This window comes from Poromitra crassiceps (genome assembly GCF_964638095.1).
Source record: "Poromitra crassiceps genome assembly, chromosome: 1".
In the NCBI taxonomy this organism is placed as follows: domain Eukaryota; kingdom Metazoa; phylum Chordata; class Actinopteri; order Beryciformes; family Melamphaidae; genus Poromitra; species Poromitra crassiceps.
The window spans coordinates 6,948,113-6,967,797 of NC_139623.1; the positions used below are offsets into that span (position 1 = coordinate 6,948,113).

Here is a 19,685-nt window from a genome sequence, read left to right on the forward strand (position 1 = left end):
GACCATTTCAATTCCAACCCAACGTCAGTCTCAGCTCCCTTGCGCACACGGCACCGTGCGCTTTGGAGACGTTTATGTAACCTTTTTATGCCGGTTTAGTGATATTTCTCCACTCACTATTCAGCTGCAATCGATCAGCGGGGTCAAACAACGTATCTAGGCTACTTGAGAGCACAAAAATGAATATATAAAAACATATTCCAAAGTGGTAAGTAGGGCTTAATTAAAATGTAGCCTGCAACAAGTGCAAGGCTTTAGTCCTTGATTAATTCAACATTACAATTCGTGCTCCTTCCTCGATGGGGAACTCGTCCAGAAAGGGGTTGGCCATTTTTCCAAACTGCTGATTCGATTGGTTCGTGGGCGGTGTATTTAAGGTCTAATCTTATCCTTGCAACTTAACCTGCTGCAGACCAGGTTAAGTGTGAAGCATAAGTTCCTATGGAAATATATGTCGGTAAGAAGTTAACTAGCTTTGTAGCACGGCCAAACCAGGGTTAAACCTGAAGTTACCTCGCTAAATGACTAATCGAGCTTCGTGGTACAGGGCTCTGGTCAGCTAGAAAGTGGTCAGAAAGAAAGTTTTTTTTGAATGATGCACACAGTGGAGACAGGAAGATAAATGTTATTTTTATGACTGGTTTCACTTCTAGGTAATATCTAGTTTCTTAAGAACTTTTTCTCCCATGCTGCCCTTTTCTCACCCACAATTGTAACAGTGTGGTTCTTCACTTTTTTGTCTGGCTTGTGACGCACTAATGATTAACCCTCTTAAAAGGATACTTCACCGATAAAGAATGCTGATTTATTTTGCACATGATCTCACACATATCCGAAAACTTTAAACGGTTTTGCAGACGTTTATTTAATTTGACAGTCATGGATAGTTGATTTGAGTTAAGTGTGGACCAGTGATGTCATCAGAAGGCACTGAATCATTGTGTACAGTCTTGTGATGACATCACTGGTCCACACTTTACTCAAGTGTGGACTCCTATTCAGACAGTGGTATCAAAGCTCAAGCTAAATGTCTTGAACTTGTCTTTGTCTTTTTAATGAGAAGATTGATTGATCCATGCCCATCCAAACTTTGTCCTTTTCCCTTTCTTTACAGAAAGTCTACCTTTGACATCTTTAACTTCCTGGCTTCTCAGCACAGACAGCTGCCTGACATAGGGCCTTATGATGATGAGGAAGATGATGTCCTTCTCAAGTCCACAAGGTCAGGCTTCATTCATTTTTTTATCAGTCAAAACAAAACATGTAGTCTATATTTAACAAGTTTTCCTCAATTTGTGGTGATGAGATTTATTCAGTATTTTGGCATTGCCACTGGCATGATAACCTTTTATTTAAAGGGACGATCAGTGGGACAAAAATCTAAACAAACAGTGCCCACTTGCTCCCTTTTTATATAATCCTAGGCTCGGCAGCTGAGTGGCCACGCCCACGCCTGTGCGGGCTCACCTGCTCTTATGGCATCGCTGAGGCTATCACAACTTCACATCACTGATGGCATCACGAATGCTCCTATGACATCATCAGTGATGTCACAATGCAAAATTGCTCAAGTGACATCACTGATGACATCACTTCCGGTTGAGTGACATCACTTCCGGGACAAAAATTGAAACAAACTTTGCCCACTTGCTCCCTTTTAATATACTCGGGATCTCGCTGCGCGGCCTTGCCCGCAGCTCGGCTGCTGTGTGGCCAATGAGACCAGCATCACTGATGATGTCACGTTTATGACATCATCAGTGATGCCAATGAGACCAACATCACTGATGATGTCACAGTGGGATTTATGACATCACTGATGATCTCACAGTGGGATTTATGACATCACGGATGATGTCACAGTGGGATTTATGACATCACGGATGATGTCACAGTGGGACAGAGAAACAGACAGACAGAGCCCCAGCTCCCATTTATATACTGATGATGATGATGATGATAAATATTTGTTTTCTGTTTAGTATTTATTTAATCTATTAGATTTGGCCAATGCTTCTTCCTGCTTGTTTGTCTTTTTGCCTTTTTTTGTGAAATCATCTGTGCTTTCTTCCTTTAGACGGGCTACTAGCTTGGAGCTGCCCATGGCCATGCGCTTCAGACATCTAGAAAGGACATCCAAAGAGGCCGTAGGCGTGTACAGGTCAGCACAGAACTACATTTGCAGCTTCATCTGAATAAAAACAAGTACAAACCTTTAAAGGAACACTCCGCCCATTTTCAACCAGCGTTGTATCATTAGAACATCAGTAGTATATCAGAAAACTGTAAACTGAAATTAATAACTCATTAACTCAAATCAACTCTCAAACTGTAAACGGTTTTGAAGTCATTCATCTAGTTTGACAATTATTGAGAGTTGATTTGAGTTAATGAGTTATTAATTTGAGTTAGTGTGGACCAGTGATGTCACTGGTCCACTGGCCCCTTGTTCCTTGCCATTCCCCCTACCCAGCCCTTGAATCCTAACTCTTGACCACCTTCCTATCCCTAGCTACGGCCCCTGCCCCCCTTCCTTGTCCCCACCACCATATCCCCCTAGCCATTCCCCCTACCCACCCCTCGAATCCCGGACTCTACCACCTTTCAATACCTAGCTGCGGCCCACTTTCCTCACTAAACGGCCATGCATGACTGACTGACTCTCACCCCGTTTACAGATCTCTTTCAACCCATTTACACCTGGTTTTTAAATGCGACCATTATCCAGATAACCTATCCGGATACAGGTCGCATTTAAAAACCAGGTGTGAGTGAGTGTCCTGACTTTTCCTTTGTCTGACCCCGGTGGGGCCACTGGCCCAGCGATGTGGGGGAAACAACACACCAAAACTCTGCCATTTAGATTATAATTTTACCGCAAATAGTCATTAGTGAGAAAGAGTGGAGCCTCACAATCTCTTGAAAATCTGCGTCATGAAAAAAAGGATGCCTTCAATTTCCCTGGTTAATGTAAAAATCAGCCCAGGCTTATAATAATAATAATAATAATAATAATAATAATAATAATAATAATAATAATAATAATAGTAATTCATTTTCTTTATAAAGCGCTTTTCAATGACCCAAAGATGCGGACACAGTATGAGTACATAGAAAACAAGATCACAACAGGCAACAGATACAAGTAACACTTAACACATCAATCGGGATCTATGGAAGCGGAGGGGAGGGAGGGAGAGTGTGAGAGGGACAGGGGCCCAGACAGAAGAGAGAGAAGTGGAAAAGGGGAGGAGGCGAGTTAGGAAGACGAGGAAGAGGCCCACCAAAGGTTAGACAGATGTGTCCCTGGCCTGGGATTTGGGGGATTTTTTGATTTCCTGAAGCAGCAGGGATACACTGCATGTACTGTACTCCCAGACACAGGCGTTTTCATTACAGATCTTGGCACCCCAGATATTTGGTCTGTTGTTCTCACCTTTTTCATGACCCTGTTCTAGGTCCGCTATCCATGGGCGTGGGCTGTTCTGCAAGAGGAATATTGAGGCCGGGGAAATGGTGATTGAATATGCAGGCATTGTCATTCGCTCAGTGCTCACCGACAAGAGGGAGAAGTACTACGATGGAAAGGTTGGTCATCCATCTCTCCTCACATTCCTAAGTTTGATTGATTGATTGATTGATTGATTTACGTGTCATGCACTCTAGGTGCCTAACCTTGCTTGCAAGATGGATAACCTCGCGAGATCAAAAGAGATTCTCTCGACGTAATCCATCTTGTCATGCACAGGCAGTTAGGATGATTGGCCGAACCATGGCCGGCTCGACGAATCAGCGGCAGCCTTAGGTGGGCTTTCTGTGTGTAGTGGGTACATGGTCTTTGTAGTTCTTTTCACTCGTCAACATAGCTGCCGCCGCGGAAGTGACAGGCAGTCTGAATGAAATTGAATGTAACGTTCCCAATTCTATGTATTAAATTCTAAAAAACGACCCTCAACATTTGGGAAGGCTACGCCACACAACTAGTTCGTTATAATCGAACGTCGTGCTTCGAAGGCCACTTTACGATGATGAGGACTCAATCATAGACTACCACGGAGATCTCTTACAGGCACAGGCACCTTCCTCCGGTCGCAAATGTGACGTCAGAGGCATGGCGATCTGATTGGTTGAAGTTAACACGCACCAGCGGTGATAGACAGATGGGTCATCCAATCACCTGCCAAGTAGCTTGGAAAAAGTGCCCGCCTCCGTCAGCGGGTTGGATTACTGCATTGCCAGATGGACTGGTTTAGTGAAACGTAATGTGAAGCTAACCGTCCATCTGGCAGCGTCAGGTTACTAGGTGCCCAACCCCCATGGGTTTACCCTAAGACTTATGCTAAGTGTAGTTTAGTGTCGTCTCAGGTTTCTGCCAAAGCTATCCTAGACTTTGATCAAACTCTTTCATTCTGATATCGCTCAATTATCAAAAATGAAAATGTTCAACACAAGTCAGAGGATGTATTCATGCCAGTGTTTTTTTTTTGCCTTTGTAGGGTATTGGCTGTTACATGTTCCGCATTGATGACTTTGACGTGGTGGATGCAACCATGCATGGCAATGCAGCGCGATTCATCAACCACTCCTGTGAGCCTAACTGCTACTCACGAGTCATCAATGTCGAAGGCCAGAAGCATATCGTGATCTTTGCCCTGAGGAAGATCTATAGGGGAGAGGAGCTCACCTACGACTACAAGTTTCCCATTGAAGACGCCAGCAACAAACTCGGCTGTAACTGTGGGGCTCGGCGATGCCGGCGCTTCCTCAACTGAGAGATCCCTGGTATGAAAAAGAAGAGGATCCTGTTTACGAGTTAAACCTTAAATGAAGGTGTCACTGGATTGGGCTTTGGGGCGGCAGGGCAGTGCAGTCCGCACAGCAGGGGAATTAGCCACTATGAGACTGGGAGAGAAGTTGGCCAATAGCTTTTGGTTGGTCAGAAGCGATAGATGGAGAAAGACATTGGAAAAAAAATAAGAAACCGAGAGGAATCTGCACAGGAAATAGAACTGTCAAGTTTCTTGCCTGCTTTATGCTCACAATGACCTATAGCCTAGATACACCTGCTAGTGAACAGTTTAAATATAGAGCTGGCTGAGCAAGATGGCTAGATGAAAAATATGATGGAGGACGTCATCGAGGTGTGTGTGGGTGTTCATGAGAACAGGATATTCAAAGGTTGGGGGGTTTCCTGGTTCTATATTTATGGCACAGTTTTCTTTTTACACATCAAGCCTTATCCGTTTCAATCGTCGCTAAGAACCTATAGCTCGGCTTTGAGAGAGTCCTTATGTTTTATTCATATTTTGGGGTGGGTAAGTCTGCCTATAGTACACTTGTGTTCATGATGGCTCCATCGTCCAGTGATGGGATCATATAGCTCCTTACCCGCATGGTGGTGAACTCAATTCTTGAGCCATATGCCCACCCTAAGCTAATGCGTCATTTGTGTATTTTATCTTATATTTAACTTTTCTCAATTGGTGGACATTTCTTTTTAGACATATTTCTTTCCTTAATACCAAGACAAACCGTGGTGCTAAGATTTGAAAGGGTCTTTAATCTTTTATGCTTGACTAAGATGTCCAGCAAATCAGAAATCATTTACCCGTTAATTGCACTCGAGCAGTACTTGCAAGTCACGTGGCTAGAAAGTGTCTTAGATTGTAGGTCTGCTGAATTCACTTGGTCTCCCGTCTCGCATTGAAACGATAGTTATCGCATTCTAACAGTTTCAAACGGTGTCATATTTAAAGATAGATAGAACTTGTCTTTATTAGCTTTTCTGTTGATGTACAGTGTATGTAGCATACACTACCCAAGCCAAGAGTGATGAGTTGAGGTGACTATATAATTTCTTTTATTTTTTAAATATATATATTTTATTACTCTCATGGCAAATGCGGATTACCTATTGCAATAACTTTTTGCTGCCGTAGTAGTTGCACGTGTAATCACATCCAAATTCTGCGTATTCTCTGAAACTTCCCCTGCAGTTGAACTCCTATCAGACAGGGAGCACTGTTAAAAAGCATCGCCACTGAGTGTGTACATTCAGCTCCACCAACTAGACTTCTTGTCCTGAGAAAATGGTGCAGAAGTGCGTCGCTATTGCAGCATTTCTCGCAAGAAAACTACTTTTTCAGTCTGTAATCGAGCTGGAAAGAATGCACTCAGCACCTTAATGTTTAATATTGTTCTTTGTCGATGTTCAATGCTGTCTTTCATGAGGGTAATTGAATCCACACACTGTTAAAATCAATAGTTATATTTATTCATGTTTCTATTCAAATTTTGGAGTGGTAAAAGTTGTTTGTGCTTTGTATAAATGGTGGCGGTCTAGCGTATTGGGAGATCTTCCCCATTTGTTTCCTGTTTTTGTTTACAATTGATGTCCTTTTTTCACTATTTTACTTGAATCTTTGTTCGGGACAGTTGTGTGATACATTTAAGCCTTTTTGAGAGAAATTATTCTAAAGCAGGTCTTTTTAAATGATTTTTTTTTTATGTTATGTTTTGTATAGGGTAGATTTCATGGACAGAGTACTGAATGGTCTTAGAATCAGCCACAGGAGTAAAGTGAGCACTGTTTGCCCTCCCTAAGCCCATGCTCTTCATTGGATTTTTCTTTTTTTTCCTTCAACAACCACTTCAGAATCATGTCCAGTAGTTATCAAGTGTTGTCCAGAGCTTAGTCTCCCTACCTTCATGTCCAGAGCTTAGTCTCCTTAACTTCCTGCATGTCCAATCACTGGGATGGAGCCCAGATTATCTTGTGTCAATCATCGAGCTGAAGACGAGAGCAGAGTCACTCCCAACTCCTTGCAAGGATTCTACCTCAGTTGTTTAGACAGATGTTTGGGAATACTAATGCAAAAGGATGAAAATTTAAAGAGTAGCTTGGTTTTAATGTCCTGCAGAACTGGCGCGTGTGGATGGGTGTGTGAGTGAGCGCATGTGTGTATGCAATGAAGGATGCAAAGCACTAGTCAAAACCTGAAGTTACCATGACCATCTCTCCCAGAATCTGTTCAGAAAGCTGTATGTTATATATACATATATATAGTAGGGTTATTTTAAAGTATAAAAAGTGTAAAAGACATAAAAATTAGAAAATGTGTTAACTTTAAACTATACGTCTTTGTTACCATGTACAAATAAACCCTGAGTTTGTAAATAATTGTATACATATTTCTAAACCTGTTTAATTTTCTATGCACTTTTTTTTTTATTTATAATGTTATTTGCTTAATAAAGATGTTAAGATGTTTGAACAAATCAAATCACTCTTGTATGACATCAAATAAAGCCAAATGAGTTTAATGGTTATAACAAATGAATAGGTTAAATGACAAGTTATAAATGGTGAGAACACATGGAAATAAATTTGTAATTTATTTTACATTTGTAATGTGTTGTATGAAATGTTATACTTTTAGTAGTAATGTGTAGAAGCAGCGTTAACCTAACCAGAATGTTGACAGTATAGACTGTTTTAACTTGACAACAAAAACATTCTAAATTGAACCCCAGCTCACTTCCTGTTGCAGTGTTTGCTATGGACAGGAAAAGAAAAAAAAGAAGCAGAGCAGGACTGACAGTTCTGTGAAAACTGTCTATAAGAAACTTTTGATAATGAATTGGTAACTGCATACCCCCTTAAAAAAGGGACGCAACATTTTTTGATTGATTTTGCTCAGGAACTCAGACATCTGAAAACTATAAACAGGTTTGCAGACATTCATTTAGTTTTACATTTATTGAGAGTTGATTTCAGATAAGTTGAAGCCATTGGAAGATTTAGAATTAATTCAACCCAATGATTGAGACAACCAGGGCCAGTTTTAGGATTATACATTTGGGGGCTCAGCCCGCAATGAGATTATCCTGGACCGCAGACCCCCAAGGGGGGTCCAGGGGCTTGGCCCCCCCCCCACCCCGGGAGAAAATTTTGTACATTTTAAAGTATAAAAATGAATCAATCTGGTACACTTTGAGAGCAAAATGAAGAAGCTTGATCTCTGAACTACACACATCACATTAATATTCTCTTTACTCTTCTGTTGACTTACAATGATGAAAAAAATAATAGTCTTGCTATATATTCTGCATACAGGTAGAATGGTAGGTACTAGAATACTGCTTGTTATACACAATGGTGGCCCATCTGTACCAAAATCACTTCCAGGGGAGAACTCAAGTCTACAAAGTAACATTTGCGTTGTAGGCATAAACAAAAGTAAAATAACAAAAGGGGAATTTCCTAACTTTGTTTGGAATGATGTTCGGGATGTGATTATCCTAGAGCTCACAATACATCATTTTATACAGTGTAAGGTCAAGTAAAAAAAAGAATTATCACATTTTGTCTTTGATGATTGTTACTATGAGGCCATATTGCATCACACAATAATGTGATTGGGCTCTTTGGAATCACAGGAGTCTCAGCTTTGTAGTCATACACGAATTATTAAATTCCATGACTTTTTTGGCACCACTGCAGACATGGGGAAGCAAAAAAGGCAAGAATAACATATTTTCACTGCATGCAGCACACTGTCTTTAGGACCCTGGAGCTGACATGTCAGACATGGTTCTAAAGCTAAGACTTTTATGGTTCTAATTAGCCAAATTTCATTCAGATATCTTGATGTGAGAGGTCAAGGGACCCATTTGAGTAGTCATGACCATTTACATTTGTCAAAAACTTTGCAGACTTTGGAGCTATGCTATGCTCCAGCGAGCTAGCATAACATGGCTGGTACCTACGGATTCGTCTAGATGTCTGATATTTTTTGGGTGAGCGCAGATGATTTTGGGGGGGCCCCAGAAAGGGACTAAAACCGCCTATGCAGACAACAAAAAACAATGATTCAGTGATGCACTGGCATCAACTGATCTCAAATCAACTCTCAATAACTGTAAAATCAAACAAATGTCTGCGGTTTACAGTTAACGGATATGTGTGAGAAATTTGCATTGTTTTTCGGTGTGAAGTGTCGCTACACCACAAGTTTGGTGAGAATTGCAATGGCGTCATTGCGTTCCATTTCTCTGAACATTGTGGCCAGGTGGCCTACTGTCCAGTCAGGGTACTTGGTACAGACCACCTCCAGCACGGTTTTCAGCGGGCTCTTGCTGTCCTTCATGGAGTAGGTGTGGGTGATCCAGGTGGCGGAGAAGGAGCAGCGAGATGCCAGGTGTCTGGTGTTCTTCACACCACGGGCCTCTGGATCTAGCACGATCACCAGCTCATCCAAAACATCCAGGTTGTCCAGCACTGTCTGCAAAGGTGCTGACTGAACTTTAGGACCTACAAAGAGATGATAGTGTTAAATTGAATTGTAATAAAATGGTGCAAATACTTTATTGAAGTCCAGAGGGACTTCCATACACAAGACAGCTGAACTGGCCCTCAGCTGCCCCTCCATAGTCAGCTACAGAACAGTGTTCGTGACACAAATTGGGATTTTGTGATTTGCTCAAAGGCACTTCAGCTGGATGAATGCCTTCCAACTTGGGAGCTTGCGCCTACTGTAGGTCCCTCAGTTAAAAAGTGGTCTCCCCAGAGGCGGTTTTACCATTAGGCATAGGTAGACGTGCCTTAGGCCTGGTCCACCAGGGGGCCTCGAGAGGGAGGGAGAGAGAGCAAGCAAGCAGTTCTAGCAGTGCAAACCCTTAACGAGGCAATTGACCGATAGGTTGCAGACAACAGAGAGGCTCTTGAAACAAGGTAGGCCTATCCCAAATGTCTTGTATACCTCCATGCAGGGCTGGACTGGGACAAAAAAAACCTGCCCTGGCATTTTGGCCCCCAGACCGGCCCACCACAATCGACCACACACGACATCACCTATCTTCACGCTCCCTTCAATATACTGTATATCAACCGTGCCACTACCTAAAACACTAAATATACTTGTTTTATAGGCCGGTCAGACAATTATTTTTCCCCTTTTCTTTTTTGCCTCACCAGCCCACAGGGCATCTCAAATGCCCTGCAAATGCCCTGCGTGCCAGATGGCCAGTCCAGCCCTGCCTCCATGATCCACGTTGCTGTAGTTGGTTCAGGTATGAGACTTCTGCATGCACAGATTGGCATAAAATACATCAAGTACAGTATATAATGCAGCTTACCTTCCTATTGGCTGCACAGTCAAGTAAAACAGGTGAGTCAAAAGAGATGCATTCTATAGCAACAGCAAGGAGAAAGTGCCCTGCAGTGGGGACCAGTCTGATTGACAGCCATCAGAAGAGTAGGGGTGCCAGTAGTCTCGCTGGCGCCGCAGGTCTCCATAGTGGGATTGCGATGGGCGGTGCTTAGCGGCAGTGCCCTTGGAAAATTGTTTCAAACAATCCAATTTGCCGTTTTCAGCGTGTAGCAACGAGCTAGCGTGTAGGTTTCTGCCGTTAGCTTGCTAGCTAGTTAGCGTTGTTGTTTTCACTGCGGCGGCAGGGGACTATTTACAGCGACACACAGGGAGGAGGGAGCGGAAGCCGCTCTGATTGACATGATCATTCCGATTTGCTAGTAGTTTCCCTTCAAAGTAGACTGCACAGGGTATTCAGCCATGTTAAGTAATATGGCTGAATACCCTGTGCAGTCCACTTCGCAGGGAACTACTAGCTGATTGGAACGCAGCCCATGGTCGGAGCCGATGACAGAGCTGGTAATAAGCCAGGAGCGGACATCCGGCTGCCACCGAAACAGTCGCTCCAATGGGAGAGCAGAGTAGAGCAGGGGAGGGTTTATCCCAGTTATGGAGACCTGTGGCGCCAGACTCCTCACTCGGACGGAAGGGAGAGGAGGCTGGCCAGCGAGACTAGGGTGCCAGTGCAGTGCATGAAAATATATAGAGCGGCAAAGTGAACGTCACTTCCTGCTTCAGCACTGTACCAGAGATTTTCTTCCCCAATTTATTTTCCCATAGACATTTTGTAAAATGCTTATAAAAAGAGTTTTTTAGAATTGGGAGAAACCATAGAACATTTCACTTGGACCAAAACTTAAAAAAACAAAAACAGAAAAAATATTTTCTTTAAACCCTCATTCTTTTACGTTTTGGTCCGAGTGAAATGTTATGCAATCTCTCCTGTTTCTAAATATATATGTACCGTTTGTTTGAACAAGTAAAACAATTTTTATAAGCATTTTACGAAATGTCTATGGGAAAATAAATGGTGGATGAAAATCTCTGGTACAGTGCTGAAGCAGGAAGTGATGTTCCACTTTGGCTCTCTATAGGACAGGAGAACATCAAGACAGTTAAAGAAATCAAATGTATGATTAAAAAGAGTAGACTGCTTTGAATAGGCTGATAGTCCAAAGATAGACAAAAGGGGTCAAGCATAGGGAGCAAGCAGGTATTCTGCTCTAATGTTGACAGATTTTGACAGAGCTTTTAAAGTATGAACAAGGGCAAGGCTATGTATAAAGCACATACCTAGTCATTATCAATAACACTAATTTCTTGATTTGGGGTTTTAACAATGTGTAGGACACATCACAGCATGTTTTATTCATAAATACGGATCAAACTGAAATCGGATGCTGACTCTTGATTTGGGCTGTTCATTGTACACTTGGTGTCATGTGAACTCACTCAGGATTTCCTCCAGGTCCTTGATCTCAGCTTGCTTAAAGACAGCAAAGTCTTCATTGATGGGTGGCAATTTTTCAATGTCCCTCAAAGTTTTGAATTGATCTGTGTTAGAGCCTATGAGAGGGAGAGAGATATGAAGGGTGGAAATAACAAATAATAAACACTGAATTGATTAAATAGCTATCAAATGAAATGTTGGGTTAAATAAAATACTAGGTTAAATGTTCAAAATAAAACCAAACGTAAATGTTACATTCAATAAAATTGAATTAAATCAAATGTGAAGTATTAAAATACTATCAAGCACAGCGATTAAATTAACAAACACTCTATAGTTGTATTTGCTTGTATTATTTACTTATTCACAAGCAATTTATACAATTAAATTCAACCTATTATGTTGTCTTCTACCCCCACTGATTTCTTCATCTGCTACAACCACTCCCCCTGCTGTGACCAGCTGGCTCCCCTCAAAACCATAAACAGTCTCCTTCACACGCTCCTCCACTGCAGAACTTTCAAGACTGGACGTCAACTGGAAATAATCCGGTCTCACAATACATCCCCAAGCCTACAAAGATCATCTGATGCCCTCTCCATCTACTACTCTCAACTCATACAGTCTGGTTCTGCTCACCCCAAAGTCCAATTTTCCACAACTAGGCACCTCGCACGCTATGCACGCTCAATGCCTGGGCTCGCCCGCTGCGCGGCCTCACCCTTATCTCGGCTGCTGCATGGCCTCGCCTGCACTATTGCCGCGCGCTGGTGTGTGTGTGTGTGTGTGTGTGTGTTGTTGAATAAATGTTATTGCATCAGTGATGTCACAATGCCTCCATGTGTGTGTGTGCCCCATTATGATATCACTGATGACATCATCAGTGTGTGTGTGTGTTTGTGTGTGTGTGTGTGTGTGTGTGTGTGTGTTTGTGTGTGTGTGTGTGTGTGTGTGTGTGTGTGCCCCCCTATGACATCACTGATCAGTCTTGTCACAATGCCTCCTTGTGTGTGACATCACTGATCAGTCTTGTCACAATGCCTCCTCGTGTGTGTGTGTGTGTGTGTGTGTGTGTGTGTGTGTGTGTGTGTGTGTGTGTGTGTGTGCGTGCGTGCGTGCGTGCGTGCATGCGTGCGTGCGTGCCCTTATGAAATCACTTTTGACATCATCACTGATGACATCATCACTGATGACATCACTAATGACATCACATCATTAGCTAATTAGCCTAATTAAAAAATCCAGCTCCGTCAGGTCACCCGCACGGGTGTCCTTTACACACCATGAAGGTTTCAGCCAGATCGTAAGACAGCATAGCTGTGGCCGAATACAGAACTTGAAACAAACAAACAAACAGAGCCCACATACTCGTATATACTGTGTTTCCCAATGTTTCCCAGTCTTTCTCAGTCCACACACACAAACTTCTTCCTGTCATTCTTTCAAACAAAAATAGACTATAACAATTTGGCCACTCCTACATCTGTCCCCTCTTCTCTCAAGTTCCCCCCTCTAACTAGCCAGTCCCTGTCTCAGTTCTCCCCAGTCTCCCATATGGATCTTTCCGACCTCATGCTTGGAATGAAAACTGCCACCTGCACCCTGGACCCCATCCCCTCTAGTCTTGTCAAAGCCCAAATGTCTTACACATAGTGTCCACCAGTCTGCTCAAACTCCCCCCTGAATACTGTCCACCAGTCTGCTCAAACTCCCCCCTGAATACTGTCCACCAGTCTGCTCAAACTCCCCCCTGAATACTGTCCACCAGTCTGCTCAAACTCCCCCCTGAATACTGTCCACCAGTCTGCTCAAACTCCCCCCTGAATACTGTCCACCAGTCTGCTCAAACTCCCCCCTGAATACTGTCCACCAGTCTGCTCAAACTCCCCCCTGAATACTGTCCACCAGTCTGCTCAAACTCCCCCCTGAATACTGTCCACCAGTCTGCTCAAACTCCCCCCTGAATACTGTCCACCAGTCTGCTCAAACTCCCCCCTGAATACTGTCCACCAGTCTGCTCAAACTCCCCCCTGAATACTGTCCACCAGTCTGCTCAAACTCCCCCCTGAATACTGTCCACCAGTCTGCTCAAACTCCCCCCTGAATACTGTCCACCAGTCTGCTCAAACTCCCCCCTGAATACTGTCCACCAGTCTGCTCAAACTCCCCCCTGAATACTGTCCACCAGTCTGCTCAAACTCCCCCCTGAATACTGTCCACCAGTCTGCTCAAACTCCCCCCTGAATACTGTCCACCAGTCTGCTCAAACTCCCCCCTGAATACTGTCCACCAGTCTGATCAAACCCCCCCCTGAATACTGTCCACCAGTCTGCTCAAACTCCCCCCTGAATACTGTCCACCAGTCTGCTCAAACTCCCCCCTGAATACTGTCCACCAGTCTGCTCAAACTCCCCCCTGAATACTGTCCACCAGTCTGCTCAAACTCCCCCCTGAATACTGTCCACCAGTCTGCTCAAACTCCCCCCTGAATACTGTCCACCAGTCTGCTCAAACTCCCCCCTGAATACTGTCCACCAGTCTGCTCAAACTCCCCCCTGAATACTGTCCACCAGTCTGCTCAAACACCTCCCTGAATACTGTCCACCAGTCTGCTCAAACTCCCCCCTGAATACTGTCCACCAGTCTGCTCAAACTCCCCCCTGAATACTGTCCACCAGTCTGCTCAAACTCCCCCCTGAATACTGTCCACCAGTCTGATCAAACCCCCCCCTGAATACTGTCCACCAGTCTGCTCAAACTCCCCCCTGAATACTGTCCACCAGTCTGCTCAAACTCCCCCCTGAATACTGTCCACCAGTCTGCTCAAACTCCCCCCTGAATACTGTCCACCAGTCTGCTCAAACTCCCCCCTGAATACTGTCCACCAGTCTGCTCAAACTCCCCCCTGAATACTGTCCACCAGTCTGCTCAAACTCCCCCCTGAATACTGTCCACCAGTCTGCTCAAACTCCCCCCTGAATACTGTCCACCAGTCTGCTCAAACTCCCCCCTGAATACTGTCCACCAGTCTGCTCAAACTCCCCCCTGAATACTGTCCACCAGTCTGCTCAAACTCCCCCCTGAATACTGTCCACCAGTCTGCTCAAACTCCCCCCTGAATACTGTCCACCAGTCTGCTCAAACTCCCCCCTGAATACTGTCCACCAGTCTGCTCAAACTCCCCCCTGAATACTGTCCACCAGTCTGCTCAAACTCCCCCCTGAATACTGTCCACCAGTCTGCTCAAACTCCCCCCTGAATACTGTCCACCAGTCTGCTCAAACTCCCCCCTGAATACTGTCCACCAGTCTGCTCAAACTCCCCCCTGAATACTGTCCACCAGTCTGCTCAAACTCCCCCCTGAATACTGTCCACCAGTCTGCTCAAACTCCCCCCTGAATACTGTCCACCAGTCTGCTCAAACTCCCCCCTGAATACTGTCCACCAGTCTGCTCAAACTCCCCCCTGAATACTGTCCACCAGTCTGCTCAAACTCCCCCCTGAATACTGTCCACCAGTCTGCTCAAACTCCCCCCTGAATACTGTCCACCAGTCTGCTCAAACTCCCCCCTGAATACTGTCCACCAGTCTGCTCAAACTCCCCCCTGAATACTGTCCACCAGTCTGCTCAAACTCCCCCCTGAATACTGTCCACCAGTCTGCTCAAACTCCCCCCTGAATACTGTCCACCAGTCTGCTCAAACTCCCCCCTGAATACTGTCCACCAGTCTGATCAAACCCCCCCCTGAATACTGTCCACCAGTCTGCTCAAACTCCCCCCTGAATACTGTCCACCAGTCTGCTCAAACTCCCCCCTGAATACTGTCCACCAGTCTGCTCAAACTCCCCCCTGAATACTGTCCACCAGTCTGCTCAAACTCCCCCCTGAATACTGTCCACCAGTCTGCTCAAACTCCCCCCTGAATACTGTCCACCAGTCTGCTCAAACTCCCCCCTGAATACTGTCCACCAGTCTGATCAAACCCCCCCCTGAATACTGTCCACCAGTCTGCTCAAACTCCCCCCTGAATACTGTCCACCAGTCTGCTCAAACTCCCCCCTGAATACTGTCCACCAGTCTGCTCAAACTCCCCCCTGAATACTGTCCACCAGTCTGCTCAAACTCCCCCCTGAATACTGTCCACCAGTCTGCTCAAACTCCCCCCTGAATACTGTCCACCAGTCTGCTCAAACTCCCCCCTGAATACTGTCCACCAGTCTGCTCAAACTCCCCCCTGAATACTGTCCACCAGTCTGCTCAAACTCCCCCCTGAATACTGTCCACCAGTCTGCTCAAACTCCCCCCTGAATACTGTCCACCAGTCTGATCAAACCCCCCCCTGAATACTGTCCACCAGTCTGCTCAAACTCCCCCCTGAATACTGTCCACCAGTCTGATCAAACCCCCCCCTGAATACTGTCCACCAGTCTGATCAAACCCCCCCCTGAATACTGTCCACCAGTCTGCTCAAACTCCCCCCTGAATACTGTCCACCAGTCTGCTCAAACTCCCCCCTGAATACTGTCCACCAGTCTGATCAAACCCCCCCCTGAATACTGTCCACCAGTCTGCTCAAACTCCCCCCTGAATACTGTCCACCAGTCTGCTCAAACTCCCCCCTGAATACTGTCCACCAGTCTGCTCAAACTCCCCCCTGAATACTGTCCACCAGTCTGCTCAAACTCCCCCCTGAATACTGTCCACCAGTCTGCTCAAACTCCCCCCTGAATACTGTCCACCAGTCTGCTCAAACTCCCCCCTGAATACTGTCCACCAGTCTGCTCAAACTCCCCCCTGAATACTGTCCACCAGTCTGCTCAAACTCCCCCCTGAATACTGTCCACCAGTCTGCTCAAACTCCCCCCTGAATACTGTCCACCAGTCTGCTCAAACTCCCCCCTGAATACTGTCCACCAGTCTGCTCAAACTCCCCCTCATTTTTGCAGCCAGTGGAGTCGCCCCCTGCAGGCCATTCGAAAGAATGCAGGTTTAAGAGACTTCCACTTTGGCTTCAATTTTCACAAATGGAGCTACCCCCTTGTAACACATTTATGTGTGATTAATTGTTTACACGATTAGGGGATACAGAAAGCCTTGTAAATGAATTGTAAATGATTTACACATCATTTCAGGTGAGGAATAGCCTACTGCAGTAGTTATAGGCTACTGCAGTGCTTGTAAGTGCTGACTGCTTCTGCCAGCTGAGGAGGGGAGCTGCCTTCTCTGACAGACAGCCTCTGTTCATCAGATTTGTGGAATATCAAATCTTTGAATCACATAGGCTAAATGATTCATAATGTAGGCTATCAACTATAATTAGTAAATCATTTATTGATGATTTGTTTCATTTCATGATTTACTAAAAGTTAATAGATGGCTTACAACACATTTGTAATCTGATAGCACTTATATCACCTACAATGTAGGCTATATTAATGTTTTGTAATGATTAGTTCATCATTAAATAAGGCTTATGACTGAACAGGCTACTGGCCTATAACGTGTTACCAATAACACTTACCATCACATCGGAAGCTTCAGTGGTTGTTATTCTGAGTAGAAAAACATAAATTAGACATGTTTCCCATCTGTACGCAACGTGATATGTCCACTTTTCCAATAAGTGAAAAAGTCAATTATGCGCACATCCAAAAAACGTAGGCTACAGGTGCTGGACAAAAGGTAGGCTATACAAAAAGATAAAGTCCGCACACTGAGGCTCCATCAATGTTTTTTTTTATTTGCGACGTTTCACAGGATCTTTATCAAGCCACTTTTCCAATAACCCAAATAACCATTTAGGCTGTAGTATAAAATTGTTGTTCCCATCATGTGGGGAAACGTCTTAGGTAATAGCCTCAACACGAGACTCATGACTGTCCAAAGGAAGAATGACTGATGAGTCGCGCGTTGAGGCTACGTCAGTAGGCTGAACAGAATCTCTTACCCGGGCTCCTGACGACACTGGCTGTCTGCAGTTGTGGTACAGTTGCTCACGTACCCAGCTGGACAAGATGTGCATTTTTTACACTTGGTGAAGATGCCATTGTTAAAAGTTTTGCCCTTGCAGGTTCTGAAGTACTTTTCACGTCGTCCGCCCTCGTCAGTAAAGCCGCAATTAGGAGAAAATTCAGTTCCTATTGATGATGACGATAATATAACAACAGCAGCAGCAGCAGTAGCAAACAATACAACAACAACAACAACAACAGCAACAACACCAATAATAATGATGATAATAACCTAATAATAATAATAATTAATAACAACAACAACCTGGGTCTAGCTTGTAATCAGTTTCACAAGGTACGCATCTGTCCTCTGTCCTGTCAAAATAGGTTTCCAAATTTCTGCATTTCTTGGAGAAGCCCGCCATAGCGAACAAGATGATCTGCACTTCACAAAAAGAAAGGAGGGGACTGCTGCATCGGTTAACTTTTGTTTGACTGTTAGTAGCCTCCTCCTCCTTCCAGGGGAAGGGGGGGTCCCAGAATGAGTAGTAAAGTGATGCGTGAGGTTTCAGGGTTTTTTAAGGCCCGCCCCAACCCAACCCGTCTTATAATTTTTGATAAGACACATGTCTGTAGATGATATTTTGGTATGATAGCCATTCCTTAGTGGTAGCTGTGACACAGTTACCAGCTTGTGAAGTGAACCACCCCTAAAATAAATTGCATTTTAGACGCTGGTGCATATCCTGGGTTAGGCACATGGTCATGGCATTTTTCAATCTTTTGTCAATCTTTTTCAATCTATTTTAAAGGGGACCTTCATTTAAGGCAACTGCTGCTAACAACAACTGCTGTTTGCTTCAAGAGGAAACCTGCCTATCTGCTGCCAAAAGGGCCTAAACACCTCTGCCCTTTTCACACCTAGAAAACCCCCACTTTGCACTCAACAAGAACAAGAACAGCTTAGAAGTTAACTGAAAATGCATGCTGACATAAGCATGATCACATCATTTTAATAATCTAGTCATATCCTAATTAATATTAGGTCAATAATAGATAAGTGTAATTGTGTTAATATTCCCATGAAATACCTAGGTCTATAGATTCAAATGTTATTTTCTAATGTTAGAAGTAACTGGTCAAGATGAGCTCTGATAATAAGACTGCTGGTTTATTGTTTATTGTTTATTGTGGATCCCCATTAGTCTGCACCAAGGAGACTACTCTTCCTGTGGTCCAAACACATGACATAAAAACATAATACAATAACATTGTCGACAAGTTGAGAATTATAACAAAGACAAAAAGAGAGTGAATCAGCTCACTCTGTTATCATATATTTCATAAAGTGTATGAATTAGTATAATGTAGTGTTATATAATATAACATAGCACAATGCACTACAATACAATACAATTCAACATATGTATACAATAATTAATGACCTAAAGCTATCTCATTATTCATCACTGCATGTTTTAACTTTTTAACAAAAATGTGTTACTTGCCACCGTTATATTACTAGGTAAATTATTCTAATAAGCAACTGCTCTATACATTACCGTCCTTTTCAGAGCATTGTTTTTTGGTAGAGGTTGAGTGAATTGAGCATCTACTGCCTGTCTTGTTGTATAGCCATGTCTACTCTTAGTGGGGTACAGTTGTGAGTGTAAGCCCTGTGGTTTCCCAGTGTTCCAGATGTTAAACAGAAAGGTTACCAAGCTGCATGCTATTCTTGGTTCCACCTTCATCCATGACAGTGCGGCATGCATCCCCTCCACACTGCTCCTCATAGAGCAGCGGAGAGTGAGGCGTGCCGCCCTGTTCTGGGCCAGCTGGAGTTTGGCCAGGTCTTGTTTAGAGGCACTAGACATGTTGGGCAGTAGTCTAGGCGGGATAAGACTAAAGATTGTATTACCAGTTTAGCTGTACTACGAGTCAACATCAGATTAGCACACCTTCTGATCATTGAAGTAGTGCTGCTCATTTTAGATACCATGCCGTTAATTTGTTTCGACCAAGAAAGTAGGGGGGCTCAGCCCCTAATCAAAATGTGACATGCATACAGTGCCTCGCAAAAGCGGTTGAACATGTCCGGGCTTTCAGCTCAGTGTTAACTCTTAACTAGCTAC

General features: G+C 44.1%; 2 protein-coding genes and 1 long non-coding RNA gene across 3 annotated transcripts in view; 1 reads left to right on the plus strand and 2 right to left on the minus strand.

Annotated features, from left to right (window-relative positions):
* The window catches only part of kmt2bb (lysine (K)-specific methyltransferase 2Bb), a gene marked incomplete at its 5' end in the record, with an annotated part of 70,044 nt that extends 61,882 nt beyond the window's left edge, over positions 1 to 8,162 (plus strand). The window contains 4 exons of the mRNA XM_083635525.1: positions 1,115 to 1,222; positions 2,078 to 2,161; positions 3,459 to 3,588; positions 4,497 to 8,162. Of these exons, the coding sequence (XP_083491651.1) occupies positions 1,115 to 1,222; positions 2,078 to 2,161; positions 3,459 to 3,588; positions 4,497 to 4,772 (598 nt within the window). The 3' untranslated portion in view covers positions 4,773 to 8,162. The remainder of the gene's footprint in view (positions 1 to 1,114; positions 1,223 to 2,077; positions 2,162 to 3,458; positions 3,589 to 4,496) is intronic.
* igflr1 (IGF-like family receptor 1) lies at positions 6,647 to 12,166 on the minus strand (the record flags this gene model as incomplete). The annotated part of the gene is made up of 3 exons (XM_083648190.1): positions 6,647 to 9,313; positions 11,604 to 11,717; positions 12,160 to 12,166. 3 exons carry the CDS (start codon positions 12,164 to 12,166, stop codon positions 9,003 to 9,005), a joined length of 432 nt encoding a protein of 143 aa, XP_083504316.1. The 3' UTR covers positions 6,647 to 9,002.
* Positions 12,167 to 17,122: 4,956 nt separating this feature from the next.
* LOC310775385 lies at positions 17,123 to 18,004 on the minus strand. Its single transcript, XR_014552663.1, has 3 exons — positions 17,879 to 18,004; positions 17,550 to 17,739; positions 17,123 to 17,154 (listed from the first exon to the last, which is right to left on the minus strand). It is a non-coding gene; the product is annotated as an uncharacterized lncRNA (long non-coding RNA).
* Positions 18,005 to 19,685: the final 1,681 nt, after the last annotated feature.